This window comes from Physeter macrocephalus, chromosome 4 (assembly GCF_002837175.3).
Source record: "Physeter macrocephalus isolate SW-GA chromosome 4, ASM283717v5, whole genome shotgun sequence".
Lineage (NCBI taxonomy): Eukaryota > Metazoa > Chordata > Mammalia > Artiodactyla > Physeteridae > Physeter > Physeter macrocephalus.
Window position 1 is genome coordinate 55,431,152 of NC_041217.1, and position 19,119 is coordinate 55,450,270.

At 38.2% G+C, this 19,119-nt stretch overlaps 1 protein-coding gene across 1 annotated transcript in view; it reads right to left on the bottom strand.

The window, feature by feature from the left end:
* The window catches only part of SDCCAG8 (SHH signaling and ciliogenesis regulator SDCCAG8), a 268,791-nt gene that overhangs the window by 77,011 nt on the left and 172,661 nt on the right, over positions 1–19,119 (bottom strand). The window contains 1 exon segment of the mRNA XM_007106891.4: positions 14,869–15,000. Coding sequence (XP_007106953.3) covers positions 14,869–15,000 — 132 coding nt within the window.

Genomic DNA, 19,119 nt, shown 5'->3' on the forward strand with positions numbered 1-19,119 from the left:
GGAGCGGCTGGGCCCGTGAGCCATGGCCGCTGAGCCTGCGCGTCCGGAGCCTGTGCTCCGCAACGGGAGAGGCCACAACAGTGAGAGGCCTGCGTACCGCAAAAAAAATAAATAAATAAAATAAAATAAAATAAAATAAAATGTATATTTGAAATTAAATCCATGTATAGAACAAAAACATATAAAAGAGCTTCATGATATTTTTTTTGAATTCTTACTTTTTAATGTAAAATTCCACTGTTACTTTTATAGACTCCTCATTTTGTTTTTGACTATTTTTTAGAGCAATTAAAGATTCAGAGCGAAACTGAGGGGAAGATACAGACACTTCTCATACACATTTCCCACACGTTCATAGCCTCCCCCATTAAGCAACATCCTCCACTAGAGTGGCACATTTGCTACAACTGATGAACCTACATTGGCACATCATAATCACCCAAAGTCCACAGTTTACATTAGGGTTCACTCTTGGTGTTGTACATTCCATGGATTTGGACAAATGCATAATGACATGTAGCCATTTATAGTATCATACAGAGAAGTTTCACTGCCCTACAAAAAACCTCTGTGCTCCACCTATTCACCCAACCCCTAACCCCTGACAACCACTGATCTTTTTCTTATCTCCATTATTTTTGCCTTTTTGAGAATATCACATAGTTGGAAATCATACAGTATATAATTTTTTCAGATTTGCTTCTTTCACTTAGTAACATGCATTTAAGTTTCCTCCAGGTCTTTCCATGACCTGATAGCTCATTTCCTTTTAGTGCTGAAGAATATTGCACTGTCTGGATGTACCACACTTTATTTATCCATTCACCTACTGAAGGGCATCTTGGTTTCTTCCAAGTCTTGGCAATTATGAATAAAGTTGCTCGCGACATCCATCTGCAGGTTTTGTGGTGGACATAACTTTTAAACTCCCTTCGGTAAATACCAAGGAGCACCATTGCTGGATTGTATGTTTGGTTTTACAAGAAACTGCCAAACTGTCTTCCAAAGTGACTGTACCATTTTGCATTCCTACCAGCAATGAATTAAAGTTCCTTTTGCTACAAAGACTTATCAGCATTTGGTGGTGTCAGTGTTCCAGATTTTTGCCATTCAAATAGGTGGGTAGTGGTATCTCATTGCCATTTTAACTTGCATTTCCCTGATGACATACGACATGGAGGATTTTTCATATACTTATTTGCCATCTGTATCTCTTCTTTGGTATCTGTCAAGGTCTTTGGTCCATTTTTTAATTGGGTTGTTTGTTTTCTTGTTCTTGAACTTTAAGTGTTCTTTGTATATTTTGGGTAACAGTCCTTTATCAGATATGTCTTTGGCAAACATTTTCTCTTAGTATGTGGCTTGTCTTCTCATTCTCTTGACATTGTCTTTCTCAAAGCAGAAGTTGTGAATTTTAATGAAGTCCATCTTACTAATTCTTTCTTTCATGGATCATGCTTTTGATATATCTAAAAGGTCATCACCATTCCCAAGTTCATCAAGGTTATCTTCTAGGAGTTTTATAATTTTGCGTTTTATATTTAGGTCTGTGATCCATATTGAGTTAATCTCATATAAGGTGTAAGATCTGTGTCTACATTCATTTTTCTCTATGTGGATGTCCAGTTGTTCCAGCATTATATTTTGAAAGGACTGTCTTTGCTCCACTGTACTGCCTTTGCTACTTTGTCAAAGGTTGGTTGACTATGTTTACGTGGGTCTATTTCTGGGCTCTCTATTCTGTTTCATAGATATATTTGGTTTGTTCTTTCTTAAATACTACACTGTCTTAATTGCTGTAGGTTTATAGTAAGTTGGAAGTCAGGTAGTATCCAGTCCTCCAAAGTTGTTCTTCATTATATTGAAATTGTTTTGGCTATTTTGGGTCTTTTGCCTCCCCATACAGAAACTTTAGAAGCAGTTTGTCCCAATCCGCAAAATACCTTGCTGTGATTTTGATTGCACTTGTATTAATATACAGATCAAGTTGGGAAGAACTGATATCTTGACAATATTGAGTCTTTTTTTTTTTTTTCTTTTTCCTCCACTCTTTTTTAGATCCTATTTCCACATAGGTCATTACAGAATATTGAAGAGAGTTCCCTGTGCTATTCAGTAGGTTCTTATTAGTTACCTATTTTGTATATAGTAGTGTGTACATGTCAGTCCCCATTTCCCAATTTATCCCTCTCCCCGCTTTCTCCTGTGGTAACCACAAGTTTGTTTTCTATATCTGTGACTTTATTTCTGTTTTGTAGATAAGTTCATTTGTACCATTTCTTTAGATTCCACATATAAGTGATATCATATGATATCTGTCTTTCTCTGTCTGACTTACTTCACTCAGTATGGCAAGCTCTAGGTCCATCCATGTCACTGCAGATGGCATTATTTCATTTTTTATGGCTGAGTAATATTCCATTGTATATATGTACCACATATTCTTTATCCATTCCTCCATCAATGGACATTTAGGCTGCTTCCATATCCTGGCTGTTGTAAATAGTGCTTCAATGAACATTAGGGTGCATGTATCCTTTTTAATTACGGTTTTCACTGGATATATGACCAGGAGTGAGATTGGTGGATCATATGGTAGCTCTATTTTTAGTATTTTAATGAATCTTCATACTTTTCTCCATAGTGGCTGTAACAATTTACATTCCCGCCAAGAGTATAGGAAGGTTCCCTTTTCTCCACACCTTCTCCAGCATTTATTATTTGTAGATTTTTTGATGATGGTCTTTCTAACTGGTGTGAGCTGATACCTCACTGTAGTTTTGATTTGCATTTTGCTAATAATTAGTGATGCTGAGCATCTTTTCATGTGCCTCTTGGCCATCTGTGTGTCTTCTTTGGAGAAATGTCTATTTAGATCTTCTCCCCATTTTTGGCGTTGGGTTGTTTGTTTTTTTGATATAGAGCTGCAGAAGCTGTTTGTATATTTTGTAGATTAATCCCTGTCGGCTGCTTCATTTGAAAATATTTTCTCCCATTCTGTGGGTTGCCTTTTTGTTTTGTTTATGGTTTCCTTTGCTGTGCAAAAGCTTTTAAGTTTAATTAGGTCCCATTTGTTTATTTTTGTTTTTATTTCCATTACTCTAGGAGGTGGATCAAAAACGATCTTGCTGTGATTTATGTCAGAGAGTGTTCTGCCTATGTTTTCCTCTAAGAGTTTTATAGTATCCGGTCCTAAATTTAGACCTTTAATCCATTTTGAGTTTGTTTTTGTGTTCGGTGTTAGGTAGCATTTTAATTTCATTCTTTACAGGTAGCTGTCCAATTTTCCGAGCACCACATATTGAAGAGACTGTCTTTTCTCCATTGTATATTCTTGCCTCCTTTGTCATAGATTAGGTGACCATAGGCATGTGGGTTTATCTCTAGACTTTCTATCTTTTTCCATTGATCTATATTTCTGTTTTTTTGTGCCAGTACCATACTGTTTTGATTACTGTAACTTTGTAGTATAGTCTGAAGTCAGGGAGTCTGATTTCTCCAGCTCTGTTTTTCTTTCTCAAGATTGCCTTGGCTATACAGGGTCTTTTGTGTTTCCATACAGATTGTAAAATTTTCTGTTCTGATTGTGAAAAATGCTATTGGTAATTTGATAGGGATTGCATTGAATCTGTAGATTACTTTGGGTAGTATAGTCATTTTGACAATATTGATTCTTCCAGTCCAAGAACGAGGTATGGCTCTCCATCTGTTTGTGTCATCTTTGATTTCTTTCATCAGTATCTTATAGTTTTCTGAGTACAGGTCTTTTGCCTCCTTAGGTAGGTTTATTCTTAGGTATTTTATTCTTCTTGCTGTGATGGTAAATGGGAGTGTTTCCTTAATTTCTCTTTCTGATCTTTCATTGTTAGTGTATAGGAATGCAAGAGATTTCTGTGTATTTATTTTGTATCCTGCAAATTTACCAAATTCATTGATGAGCTCTAATAGTTTTCTAGTAGCATATTTAGGATTTTCTACGTATCATGTCATCTGCAAGCAGTGACAGTTTTACTTCTTCTCCAATTTGAATTCCTTTTATTTCTTTTTCTTCTCTGACTGCCTTGGCTAGAACTTCCAAAACTATGTTGAATGAAAGTAGCTAGAGTGGACATCCTTGTCTTCTTCCTGATCTTAGAGGAAATGCTTTCAATTTTTCACCATCGAGAATGATGTTTGCTGTGGGTTTGTCGTATATGGCCTTTATTATGTTGAAGTAGGTTCCCTCTATGCCCTATGATAAAAACTTCTGGAGAGTTTTTATCATAAATGGGTGTTGAATTATGTCACAAGCTTTTCCTGCATCTATTGAGATGATCATATGGTTTTTATTCTTCAGTTTGTTAATGTGGTGTATCACATTGATTGATTTGCAGATATTGAAAAATCCTTGCATCCCTGGGATAAATTCCACTTGATCATGGTGTATGATCCTTTTAATGTGTTGTTGGATTCGGTTTGCTAGTATTTTGTTGAGGATTTTTACATCTATATTTATCAATGATATTGGCCTGTAATTTTCTTTTTTTGTGATATCTTTGTCTCGTTTTGGTATCATGGTGATGGTGGCCTTGAAGAATGAGTTTGGGAGTGTTCCTCCCTCTGCAATTTTTGGGAAGAGTTTGAGAAGGATAGGTGTTAACTCTTCTCTAAATGTTTGATAGAATTCACCTGTGAAGCCATCTGGACTTTTGTTTGTTGGAAGATTTTTAATCAATTTCAATTTCAGTACTTGTTTGTGATTGTTCTGTTCATATTTTCAGAACAATGTGATTGTTCTGTTCATATTTTCTATTTCTTCCTTGTTCAATCTTGGAAGGTTATACCTTTCTAGGAATTTGTCCATTTCTTCTTGGTTGTCCATTTTATTGGTATATAGTTGCTTGTAGTAGTCTCTTATGATCCTTTGTATTTCTGTTGTGTCCATTGTAACTGATCCTTTTTCATTTCTAATTTTATTGATTTGACTCCTCTCCCTGTTTTTCTTGGAGTCTGGTTAAAGGTTTATCAATTTTGTTTATCTTCTCAAATAACCAACTTTTAGTTTCATCCCTCTTTGCTATTGTTTTCTGCACCTCTATTTCATTTATTTCTGCTGTGATCTTTATGATTTCTTTCCTTCTACTAACTTTAGGTTTTGTTTGTTTTCCTATCTCTAGTTGCTTTAGATATAAGGTTAGGTTGTCTACTTGAGATTTTTCTTGTTTCCTGAGGTAAGATTGTATTGCTGTAAACTTCCCTCTTAGAATTGCTTTTGCTGCATCCCATAGGTTTTGGATTGTGGTGTTTTTATTGTCATTTGTCTCTAGGTATTTTTTTTATTTCCTCTTTGATTTCTTCAGTGATCCTTTGGTTATTTAGTAACATATGGTTTAGTCTCCATGTGTTTGTGTTTTTTACAGTTTTTTTCCTGTAATTGATTTCTAATTTCATAATCTGTAGTTGGAAAAGATGCTTGATATGATTTCAATTTTTTTTAATTTACAGAGGCTTGATTTTTGGCCCAAGATGTGATCTATCCTAGAGAATGTTCCATGTGTACTTGAGAAGAAAGTGTATTCTGCTGCTTTCGGATGGAATGTCCTACAGATATCAGTTAAGTCTATCTGGTCTAATGTGCCATTGAAGGCTTGTGTTTCCTTATTAATTTTCTTTCTGGATGATTTGTCCATTGGTGTAAATGGGGTGTTAAAATCCCCCACTATTATTGTGTTATTGTCCATTTCCCCTTTGATGGATGTTAGCATTTGGCTTATAAATTTAGGTGCTCCTAGGTTTGGTGCATATAATTTACAATTTTTATATCTTCTTGGATTGATCCCTTGATCATTATGTAGTGTTCTTCCTTATCTCTTGATATCCATTCAGCCAGTCTATGTCTTTTGGATGGAGCATTTAATCCATTTGCATTTAAGGTAATTATCAGTATGTATATTCCTACTGCCATTTGCTTAACTGTTTTGGGTTTTATTTTTTCTTCCCTTACTCTTTTGTTGCCTTCTCTTGTGGTTTGATGATCATCCTTAGTGTTGTGTTTGGGTTGCTTTTTCTTTCTTGTTTGTGTATCTATTGTAGTTTTTGGGTTTGCTATTCCCATGAGGTTTTAATTTAGCAGTCTATATATGTACAAGGTTGTTTTAATTTGCTAGTCTCTTTCCCGCCTACGAAAGTTCCTTTAGCATTTGTTGTAAAGCTGATTTCATTGTGCTGAATTCTCTTAGCTTTTGCTTGTCTGTAAAGCTTTGGTTTTCTCCGTCGAATCTGAATGAGAGGCTTGCTGGGCAGAGTATTCTTGGTTGTAGGTTTTTCCCTTTCATCACTTGAAATATATCATGCCACTCTATTTCTGGCCTGGAGAGTTTCTGCTGAAAAATCAGCTGATAATAATAATAATCAGGATTACCTCATATGTTTTTTGTTGTTTTTCCCTTGTTGCTTTTAACATTTCTTCTTTGTCTTTAATTTTTGCCAGTTTGATTAATATGTGTCTTGGCACTTTCCTCCTTGGGTTCATCCAGTGTGGGATTCTCTGTGCTTCCTGGACTTAGTGAGTGTTTCCTTTCTCATGTTAGGGAAGTTTCTGGCTAAAATATCTTCAATTATTTTTTCAGGCTCTTTCTCTTTCTCTTCTCCTTCTGGTACCCCTAGAATGAGAATGTTTGTGTGTTTATTATTATCCCGGAGATCTCTGAGACTGTCCTCATTTCTTTTCATTCCTTTTTCTTTATTCTGTTTTGTGGCAGTGATTTCCACCACTATGTCTTCCACCTCACTTATTCATTCTTCTGCCTCAGTTACTCTGTTATTGATTCCTTCTACTGCATTTTTCATTTCAGTTATTGTATTGTTCATCTGTTTGTTTGTACTTTAAATCTTCTAGCTCCTTGTTAAACATTTCTTGTATCTTCTTGATCTATCCCTCCACTCTTTTTCCAAGATTTTGGATCATCTTTACTATCATTACTCTGAATACTTTTTCAGGTAGATTGCCTATCTCCTCTTCATTTAGTTGTTCTTGTGGGTTTTTATCTTGTTCCTTCTTTTGTAACATATTTCTCTGTCATCTCATTTTGTCTAACTTTCTGTGTGTGTGGTGTCCTTTCCACAGGCTGCAGGATTGTAGTTCTCTTGCTTCTGGTGTCTGCTCCCTGGTGGGTGAGTTTGGTCCAGGGGCTTGTGCAGCCTTCCTGGTGGAAGGGACTGGTGCCTGCCCTCTCGTGGGTGCAGCTGGGTCTTGTCCCTCTGATGGGCAGGGCCATGTCAAGGGGTGTGTTTTGAGGTGGATGTGAGCTCAGTACGACTTTAGGCAGCCTGTCTTCTGATGGGTGGGGCTGTATTCCTATCTTGGTGGTTGTTTGGCCTGAGGTTTTCCAGCTTTGGAGCCACAGGTTGTTGGGTGGGGCTGGGTCTTGGTGTCAAAATATGGACCTCTGGAAGATCTCACTCCAATCAATATTCCCTGGGGCTTCTGCTACCAGTGTTCTTGCCCTCGCGGTGAGCGATAGTCGACCTTCACCTCCCCAGGACACCCTCTAAGACCCCTAGGTAGGTGTAGCCCAGGTTACTATTGAGGTACTGCTTTGTGCCAGGTCCCATGCATGTGAGACCTTGTGTGTGCCATCCAAGGGTTTAGTCTCTGTTTCTCCCAGTCCTATGGAGTTCCTGCACTTAAGCCCTGCTGGCCTTCATGGCTAAATGGTCTGGGGGTTCTTCTACCCAATTCCAGACCCTCAGACTGTCTTGGAGGACTATTTTATGTGGGAATGTCCCTATGTAGCCTGCATGGGTTTAATATTTTTTGGTGCGAGGGTTGTTTTTTGTTTGTTTGTTTGTTTTTTGGGGGTTTTTTTTGTGGTATGCAGGCCTCTCACTGTTGTGGTCTCTCCCATTGCAGAGCACAGGCTCCAGACGCGCAGGCTCAGCGGTCATGACTCACGGGCCCAGCCGCTCAGCAGCATGTGGGATCTTCCCAGACCGGGGCATGAACCCGTGTCCCCTGCATCGGCAGGCGGACTCTCAACCACTGTACCGCCAGGGAAGCCCGAGGGTTGTTTTTAGTATAGATGTTTGCCACCTCTTCCTCAGTGTATGCTGGCCGTTATCCCCTTTATAGGAGGTGTGACTGATGTTGTGGTGAACAGAGCCAGCACTGGATATTGAGCAGGGCCTCCCCTTTGCTCTGTGGTTGTCACTGCCCTGTCAGACATGGGGTCTGCTCCTTAGTTGTTGGAGTAGAGGCCCTCAGATCTGTTTCTTAGCTGTGTTTCTGATCTGCAGTGTGAGGTAGGTAGGATTGGAGTACTCCCACTGGGAGGGAAGCCTCTGAGTATTCCTCCTCTGGACTTGTTCACCTGTGGCTGTGCTCTGTTATGTCACTTTTCACCTGTTGTGCAAGCTCTCTTACGCTGTTGTTGGCACTGCTCTAGGCCCCACCTTAACTGTGGGTATGCTGGCAGTTGGCCCTGGTGTCTCTCAGACGTTGTTTTCACCAGGCCACCAGCATAGATCCACTTAAGTCAGGTCCCAGGATTGTAGTAATCATGGATTGGACCCACCGTGGGTGCTATGGGGGCAGCTCTGACTCTAGTCTGGCTCAACCCCCATGTGTATGTGCTGACAAAATCTACAGCTGCTAAAGCTAGGCCCTTCTTGGTTGCAGGAGCACTGGCTGTTCATTCATATGTTCTGTAGGCACTGAGTTTACAAAGCCAGTCACAGCATTGTCAATTCATGGTTTGCACAGCTGTGTGGAGAGGTTTCAGCTTTTCTTTCTTAGTTGCATGGCCCCTAGGGCTCAGTTGTGGTTTCAGCCCCACCTCTGCTTGTGGGCCACCCATAGGGGTCTGCTGTCAAGGCTGCCCTGGAGCACAGGAGTCCACCCCACCCCGGCAAGGAGGGGTTGTGGCAGCAGCACGGTGGCGGGGGTCACAGGAGCCCTGGCAGCAACAGGCATGAGGGGGAGCTGGCAGCTGCAGGCACAAGAGAGTCGGCCCCAGTGGGGGCCCTTCCTAATACCCAGCCACAGGCGTGGGCGAGCCAGCCCTAGTGCTGATGAGGCACATGGGGAAGCTGGTCCCCGTGGTGACAAGGCATGTAAGGGAGCCAGCCGTCGCGGGCACAAGAGAGCAGGCCCTTGGGGGGAGGGGGGCCTCCTAGCACCCAGCCACAGGAAGGAGAGAGCAGGCCCCAGAGGGGTCCCCCTAGTGCCTGGCTGCCAGCGTGATAGAACCGGCCCTGGTGGAGGCCCCTCCTAGTGCCCGGCCCCCTGCACAAGAGGCTAGCCCTGGCAGGGGCCCCTCCTTGCACCCGGCTGCTGGCTCGAGATGGCTGGCCCCAGCAGGGGCCCTTCCTAGTGCCCAGGGATGCAGGGGTGGCACATGGGGAGAGAGCTTGCAATGGCAGCTCTGCCCCTTACACATCACTTAACAATGGTGCTTTGATTCTATGGCAGTCTGGGTTTCCTCCACAGGCATTCCTGGTTGCAATGTCCTCACTCCCGTTCCCTCAGGCTGTCTCCTTATAGCCAACAGCAGTCCTCTACCCAGGTTTGCTCTCCAAACCCCACATTCCAGCACATAGCCCCCATCCTCACCGGGGACACGTCTAGGGCTGGGGCACACAGGGCTGTGGCACGAACCATCTGTGTAGGTCTCACTCTGTCTTGCCTGCCACAGAACAGTTGCTGCACTCCCTTCTGATAGCCCCAAAGCTCCCCTTCTGTCCCAACTGATCTCCCCACCAGTGAGGGGGCTTCCCCAGATGCAGGAACCTCTCCTCTCCTCAAGCTCCACCCCAGGGCTGCCGTTCCCGTCCTGCTTCCTCTCCTTTTCGTTTCCCTTTCTTCTTTCTTTCATCCTACTTGGTTATGGGGGATCTTTCTTGTCCTTTTTGGTGTCCAAGGTCCTCTGCCAGTGTTCAGCCAGGGCTCTGTGAGAACTGTTCCATTTGTAGATGTATTCTTGATGCATTTGTGGGGAGAGGTGAACTCCACATCCTCCTACTCCTCCACCATCTTGACCTCCTTTGATACTGTGTCTTCTTATCCATTAACCTGAATATCTCTCTATTTATTAGTTCTTCTTTAATTTCATTCATCAGAGTTTTATAGTTTTCCTCATCTAGATCTTGTACATAATTTGTTAGATTTATACCAAAACTTTTCATTTTAGGGGGGCTAATGTAAATGGTATTGTGTTTTTAATTTCAAATTCCACTTGTTCATTGCTGGTATATAGGAAAGCAAATAACTTTCAGATATTAACCTTGTACCTTGCAACCTTGCCATAATTGCTTTTTAGTTCCAAGAATTTTTCATCGGTTCTTTCAGATTTTCTACATAGATGATCATGTCATCTTGCAATCAAGAAAGGTTTTATTTCTCTTCCCTCCCAGTCTTTATACCTTTTATTTCCTTTTCTTGTCTTATTGCATTACTTCCAGTATGACGTTGAAAAGGATGGGTAAAAGGGAATAACCTGACTTACACCTGATCAATGGGGAAAGCTTTGAGTTTCTCACCATTAAGTATAATGTTAGCTGTAGGGTTTTTTTTATTAAAGATATTCTTTATCAAGTTGAGAAAGTTTCTCTCTATTTCTAGTTTACTGAGAGTTTTTTAAAATCATGAATGTGTTTGGATTTTGTCAAAAGCTTTTTCTGCATCTATTAATGTGATCATGTGATTTTTCTTTTTTAGCTTATTGATGTGATAGATTACATTTAATTTTCAAATACTGAACCAGCCTTGCATACTTAGAATAAATCCTACTTGACTGTGGTGTGTAATTCTTTTTAAATGCTGTTGGATTCTATTTGCCAATATTTTGTTTTTTCAAGCACTTCTCGGAAAATAATGAATAGTCCTCCAAAATTTAATGTTGAATTATATAAAAATCAATACTTTACTTCTTATTTTTAACACTAGTTTTCAAGGAATAAAATTTCTATTAGAAAGATACAGCTTACAGATTTGGTAAAGATCACTGTGAGGTAGTTTATAAAAGAATTACCAATTCTAAACTAATAATTAGTTTCCTACATTTCAATCAGCAGCTTCATGTCATCATTCAATGTTATTTTAAATTTATTTATTTATTTATTATTATTATCTTTTTTATTTTGGCTGTGTTGGGTCTTTGTTGCTGTACGTGGGCTTTCCTCTAGTTGCGGTGAACCAGGTCTATTCTTCATTGCGGTGCACGGGCTTCTCTTATTGTGGAGCATGGGCCCTAGGCACACGGGCTTCAGTAGTTGCGGTACACGGGCTTAGTTGCTCCACAGCATGTGGGATCTTCCCGGACCAGGGATCGAACCCATGTCTCCTGCATTGGCAGGCGGATTCTTAACCACTGCGCCACCAGGGAAGTCCCCATTCAATGGTTTTTATGCATATAATTTAAACAATACACTACCATAAGAAATTTTTTTTAAATGTGAAAGTGTATAACCAAAAAAACAACCAGGATTTCTGGGGGTTGGTGACATAATACTCAATCACATGAGAACACATGAGTGCATTCAGCCCATTTCCACTAGCTCTAGGGCTTGCTCCCTCTGTATACACTGTGGAGTTCTCACGTGGTTCTACTTTCTAGGGAGAAATATATGAATCAATACTTATTTTAAAATGTAACTAGAAAGAAATACCATTGTTATCTTTAGCCTGAATTCCCTGGTCTGCCTTTGTGGACACCAGGGGTTCCAAACTACCAGCTGGAAAATGTAACTTCCTGACTTTATAACTTTAATAATCTTGACAATCAGAATTTAATAAATTCACATCTACTGCAACTCAAAAAATTCTCTTTTCCAAAATGCCCCTCCCAATACATCTACCCACCACCAGTTGGTTGGTCTGTCTCTTGCTTTCTCTTGCTTCCCTCTTTTCTGTGCACCCAAATCTTATGAAAAAGTGGTTTAAATTTGCTATTTCTATTTTTCAACTCACGCTAAGTTTTCAATCCATATTATATGATTTCTGTACCCACTCTTCCAATACAAATATTTTTGTTAATGTAACCAGTGCTGTCCATGTCACTAAGTCCAATGGATACTTTTCAGTCTTATTTAATCACTCAGCAGCATCTGGTAGATCACCTCCTCTTTCCTGAAGTATTTCCATCTGTCAGCATGCATGATAACAAGCTTTTTCAGTTTCTACTTATTTCTCAGGTTACCTTACCTTTAAAACTTTTGATGTTCTTTAGGATTCAGTAAGCCCATCTTCCTTCTCACTTTATTTCTCTACGTGACCTCATTTACTCCCAAGGTTTCAAATATCCTCTGTAAGCCTGTGGGGATTTCTATCTCCAGCCCAGTCCTCACTCCTGAGCTTAGTCCCTCGTGTCCCCATGCTTATTCAACATACCCATTTGTACAATGCTCTTGAACATTAAATTCAACAGGGTTGAAACCTAACACTTGGTCTTATCCCAAACCCAGGCCATCTTGACCACAACCTGCTTATTTTGTGTATTTTCTATTCTCACTAAGTACTACCACTATGTACGTATTGCTCATGTCAGAAATATGGATATGCACTCTTCTTTACCCAACGTAGCCAATCAGTCATTAAGTCTTGTTGATTTCACCTCCTATATATTTCACCAATCTGTTTACTTCTAGCATCATTATTATCAGTTCAATCTAAGCCATCATCATCACTTGACTAACTGCTCTAGTAGCTCCCTAACTGGTCTTGTGTAAACACCATGGCTCTGCTCCAATCCATTATCTACTCTGGAGCTGGAATGCTATTTTTAAAATGCAAATTTGATCACATAATTCTCCTTTGTTTTTTTAAAAAATCTTTTAATATCTACCTTTTAGTTAAAGGATAAAGTGAAAGGTCTACAATAAAAACTTAAAGACCTTGTCTTTATCCAGCCCTCACCTGCCTCTCCAACCTCATCACATGCTATTCTTTCCATTACTCTTTATGTTAAACACAGTTTCTTTCCTTCTTTAAAAGTCCTACCTCAGGACCTTCAATTTACAGTTTTCTTTTCTCTAGAAGAGGAGCTGGCAAACTTTTTTAGGAGAGGGCGAGATAGTAAATATTTTTGGCTTTGTGAGCCAATAGGTCAGTCTCTGACTCACCTACTCAACTCTGACATTGTAGGGTGAAAGGAGCCACAGATAACATGTAAACAAATGAGCATGACTATGTTCCTGAGCCATACAAAATGGGCTTGGGCTGGGGTACAATTTGCCAGCTCCTGCCCTAGGACTAATAATCCCTATACTGCCACTCACAGATTCATTTCAAGTGTCATTTTTTTCATTGAAACGTTTTCTGATCAGGGTAGGTCACCTTATTAAATGTGCTTATACCACAAAGTATATTTCGCTTTCATATAACTAATCATTACTGCAATTAATTAGATATTTGTGAAATTCTCTTGTCAATATCCATCTTCCCTATAAGGCTGTAAACTCCATTAGACTAGGAATTATATTTACTTTGCTATTTTATTCCCAGCATGTGGTGGAGAACATGACACATGGTAGCAATCAAAATTATAGCCCAAGGTCCAAATCTTTTCACTCATTCTGTTGGCCTTCTAGCTAAGAATGGTTTTTGTCTTTTTAAAGGGTTGTAAAACAAAGCAAAAACAAAACAAAGACTACGTGACAGAGACTACTCGTGGCCTAAAATATTTTACTCTCTGGTCCTTTACAGAAATAGTTTGCTGATCTCTGGCTTAGAAAATAAATGAATGATTAATACTTTATAAATATACTCATATTTTAATATTTTGGTGTCATTTTCTGACTACCTTTCTTCTCTTCAATAGAGAAAGTGATCAAATTTATAAACATTCCTCCTCCCCCTGCCGAGGGATTTTATGTTTACTTAAAATTAAAAAATAATGATAAAAGGAGTATTTAAATATTTTCTTTTCCCTTCAGTTATATGAACAATTGATTTTGAAACAGAGTAGGCCTGGGGTGTCGGGGGATGGGATAGAAATGGGGAGATGGATGCCAAGAAAACTATCTCCACTGGAAGGTTAACTGCTGTTATGTATGTGATTGCTGAGATATTTTTTCCTGGGTAATTCATCACTGTATAGAAATTAGGAATGACACATTTATAGTAAATAATAAGGGACTGTGTTTTTCACACACAAAAAAATACTGCACATAAAAGGAAAGAAATTTGGAATCAAAAGATCATGATTCAAGTTTGAACTCTACCAACTTACTCAATATGGCACTTTGAGCAAATACATTAGTATCTCTCAGCTTGAGCTTCTCCATCTAGAAAAAGAGAGTAAATATTGATTCCATTTAGTAGGTGGCTATTATGAGCCAGGTGCTTTACATATATTATATTTGATCTTTATATCAAACTGCAAAGTGGCTATTGTTAGCTCCAATATATAGATGAAGAAACTGATGCTCAGAGAGGTTAAGTAACTTGCTCAAAGTACACCACTAGGAAGAACCAAAGGGTCTGGAGTCAAATTCTGACTCTAGCAATATATTTAACCTTCTTAGGCCTTACACGTTTTATCTTACAAAAATACATAGAAAACCTAATTTCTAGAAGAGAAGTTTTGAAATTCCTGCATATTACATTACCAGCTTGCACATTAAAGGTAGATGGTTTTCCTACAATGTTCTATATTAAATCTACTTCTGTGTCTTTAGAGAATAGTAAAGAGGGAATGTGCTCTCCTCTCTGTGTATTATAAGAACAACCTAAATTGAGAAAGCATAAATATATAGAAATATTAGATTTTAAGCATGTTCCTTGAGTACCATAGTAACCATGAATTCTATTTATTCCACAGCAATTCCCATTCTGTTTTTGAACCAAACACATTCAATATGTGGCACATCAGTTGATTATTAAGTATTTATTACCTTTGCTTCATTATCTCATGTAGTCTCCCATGCTGGACACACTGTTCCTCCAATTCATCATTTCTTCTCTGTAACTTTTCCAGTTTGTCATATGTATACCTTTTTTCTTGACTGAGCTGAGCTATTTCAGATCTAGAGAGGTGTAAACACAGAAGTGACAGATGTTAAAGGTTCTTATTACCAGAGCATGTTTTTACTGTATAACCTTATCATTTTCTTGAACTCTGTACTTAAACATAACAGTGTCAATAAAAATTATTTTATGTAAAATAAAATATTTCAGAAATTACATAATGTCTAGTAGAAGGATATACACACTGCAGGAACTCAACTGGTAGACAGATAAAGGAATGACAACTTCAGCAGAGATAGTTTTTTCAAGGAACAAGACAAAAATAATAATAATCAAATCCCGTTTTTAAAAAGACAGCTATTAATTTACCAAATATTTAGTGAGTATCTATTACAGGCCAGCTACCATGCTGTTACAGGAACAACCCCAGGCCTAATTTCTGACAGAGTTGTTTCTTTTAATTAACACAGCTAATTTAATGGTACATGATTAAAATCATATACTTTTAAAAAATGGTGGTTCTCTGCCCCCTGACTCCACCTCCAGCTTGTCAATGTAGTTACTAATATTTCAGTTTGTAGTTAAATCAGTATCAGTTTTATGTCATAACAACTACATAAATATTGGTCCTTGTTGTCTAAGGAGTATATTATGATTACACATGCATTTGTGTACATTTATTTTCCCTAAACAAGTGGGCTTTAGTGTAGAATGACTGAGTCGCAAGCCATCTTTTCTGATGGGAGATTCCCAATATTATCAGTATCTGTAATTCTTTCCCCTGTGCCCATTCTGTTTCTCAAAAGAAGGATTCTCCATTTTCCTTCTTGTTGTGTACAACCCTAACCATCAGTGGTCTTCCTAGACCACTGGCTGGAAATAGAGGGGTGGTGTACTCACCTTTCAGAATGTAGACTTTTAATTAATTCCTCTATTCTAATTTCAGTGCAGCTATTTTCACCAGTGCCTGCTAGTTTAATCTCTTCAGAGAGGAAGCTCCTAGTTTTCTGGGTGGAGGAGGGATAGTCACCTGGCTGCATGGGGTGGGGGTAGAACTGTCAACTTTGGTTTCAGTCCTATATTCCACTCCTGCCTTCTAAGTCTTTTTGGGATCCTGAGAGCAGATCAGCTTGCTTCACATACAAGTTATCTCTGTCTGCAGACATTTAAGACTCACCTTCCTCCATTTGCTAAGTGAGGTGCCATTCCCCCAATTTTCTTTCTGTTTTCACATTATTTCAATTTGGGATTACAGATATCTATCTACTTTGGTGATGACTGGTGTTTGTCAGGAAATAACGTTACTTCTTCAGTGTCTTGGATGGCCCTTTCAAGCCTCAAACTTTGAAGCTAAGAAAGACATCTGTCCAAGAAAAATTGTACTTTGTCCTTGATTTAATTAAACATTACACCTTACTCCACCATCTCCTTATACTCCACTACCTCATAGGTTAGAACTGAAAGTTTAAAAGTCTTGCACATTAAAATACGAGTAGTTAACAATTGGTTTGTTTCTTGAAGTTTATGTGAGATGCTTGATGTAAAATTATTTCCCTCCAAAGAAAGGATTCCTCCATTAGGTGACATAGCCATTTTTTTTTTCCTGGAAAAGATTTGGGAATTTATCCCGAGGTCCAAGCTGCTTCACATGGCATGACGCAATCGCTTGCTTTTAGTTCACCTCACTCCTCATTTTGTTTTCACCTTGGTTCAAGTTTCATCTCGAAGAAAGCTTGCTCTGATTAATACTTGCAGTTCTCAGTATGTCAGCACATTTTTTGAAACTACCTCTAGCTTTTATGCATACATTAGCTTATAATTTATTCCTGTGAATTGTGCTCTGTGTCTCATCCTTCTTGCTAGATTACAGATTATACACAAGGGCATGGATTATCACATTTTCAAGCTCAGATTAAGCACTCAATCTATATTTACTTATATTTGAAACAGTCTAAATAAGTAAATAATGATTATGTCTATCCTTTCAAAATCACATACAATATAAAATAATTTAGGAGCAGTTATATGAAATTTTAAATTTAGTATTCTTCCACGATTAGTATTTCCTTTCACAATATGCACTATGCACTAAAATTCCAAAAGGACCAAAAATATCCTTAAACCAGATTAGAAAAAAATGCATAAGAATATTTATCTGTTCTCAGGTACTTTCCCAGAAAAACAACTCACTTTTTAAAAGTCAAGAAGGAAACATAGATTTTACAATATAAGAATATAAAGCTTTTACACACAACAAAATCATGTTTTCATGAGCATGTTCCTTGTAGCACTGTTTCTAGAAACAACCTTGCTCTGCAACCCAATATATGAAAACTTAACCAAGAAATGTATCAACAGATGATTAGTTACATTACTTAAAAAAAAAGAAATATCAAGATGCTCTTCTGATAATATGGCTATTTATCGGTGTTATATATTGACCTAAAAATATGACATATTAGTAAAAAAGGAAAATATTAAAAATCAGCATAAGGTAATTCTCTTTTATAAAATAAAAAATATTTTGACATGTATACCACATATTAATATTGATTATCTCTTGGTGTCCAGATTAGAAATATAAAATTTTTTTTTTCCTTTTCTGTATTTTCTGAATTTTTACAATGGACATGTATTGTAATATTTAAAACAAAAAATAAAGTCACCTTGATTTTGAAAAAATTCTTAAGAAACAAAAAGAACTGGGAACAAATTTTTCAAAATTAGAAAAAGGGGAATGTAGAAAATGAGACAAATGAATATTAGAAGCATTATATAATAAACTGCTATCCCCACTCTTCATCAAAATTCCAATTAAAACAGTACAAGGGATATGAAAAATACAGAGGAAGAAACATAAATGATTAATAAACATTTATAAAACATTCAATTTCCCTATTATTCAAAGAAATGCCTAATAAAACATTTACTGTATGCCTACACTACACCAGGTAGTGGAATTCATCCTTTACATTATGATCTCAATTAATCCTTACCCTAAGGTAAGTGTTTATTCCCTTTTCTCTGGGAGGTAAATATGAGGTTTAATAATTCGCCTAAGGTCACCTAAATGGTGATTAGCCAAGCCCAGACACAAACACTGGTCTGTCCAACTCTAAAGGGGTTGTCCCACCCACTGTGCAACATGGCCCCTCACTCCTTTTTTGAAAAACCTCTCACTTCTTTTTTTTTTTTTTTTTTTTTGTGGTATGCGGGCCTCCCTCTGCCGTGGCCTCTCCCGTTGCGGAGCACAGGCTCCGGACGCGCAGGCCCAGCGGCCATGGCTCACGGGCCCAGCCGCTCCGCGGCATGTGGGATCCTCCCAGACCGGGGCGCGAACCCGGTTCCCCTGCATCGGCAGGCGGACGCACAACCACTGCGCCACCAGGGAAGCCCCCTCTCACTTCTTTTTGTCACAAACTGCTATGTACACGTATATACTGAGCAGAATTTAGTGCAGTACTTGAGCAAAGTCATACACATTAACAGCCTTAACAGGGTTCACAGTCTTTGGACCAGCAATCCCCCTTTAGACATCTCAACTAAGAAAATCATGAAAAAATTCAGATTTATGTATAAAATTATTATTATATTATTCATTACATTTAAAAAGAGTTTAAAATTCTGATGAATTATTATTCATACAAATGATTCAACTAAAATTATGTTTCCTGAGTGTTTACTGATGTAGAAAAGTGTTCATCAGATAATATTAAGTAAAAAAAGCAGGATGTAAAACTATATATATACACACACACACACATATGTATATCACTCACAATATAAATGCATGGTAACATACACATTTACCTACACATGGAAAATGACTGAAAGGAAACATGTCAAAAGTTAACGATAGTTCGCTGGATGGTAATGTTACAGGAAATTTTTTTCCTTAATTCTTCTTTGCATTTATAACCAAATGCCCTATATTGAGGATAACTTATATACAGAATTTCAAAAATATAAATGTTAACTGTAAAGTACATATTACTATCAGGTATTTTATTCCTACAGTACTTTTCTGCTTTGCATATTTTATGTGTATGCTTTTCTTTGTTTATGATAGTAATTTGCCTACCAACTTCCAATGTTCAATAAAAATTTGGTATATGTACATGGACATCATCTTTTATCTGTCTAGAGTCCATGATATATTGAAAGAACTAGCAGTTTGC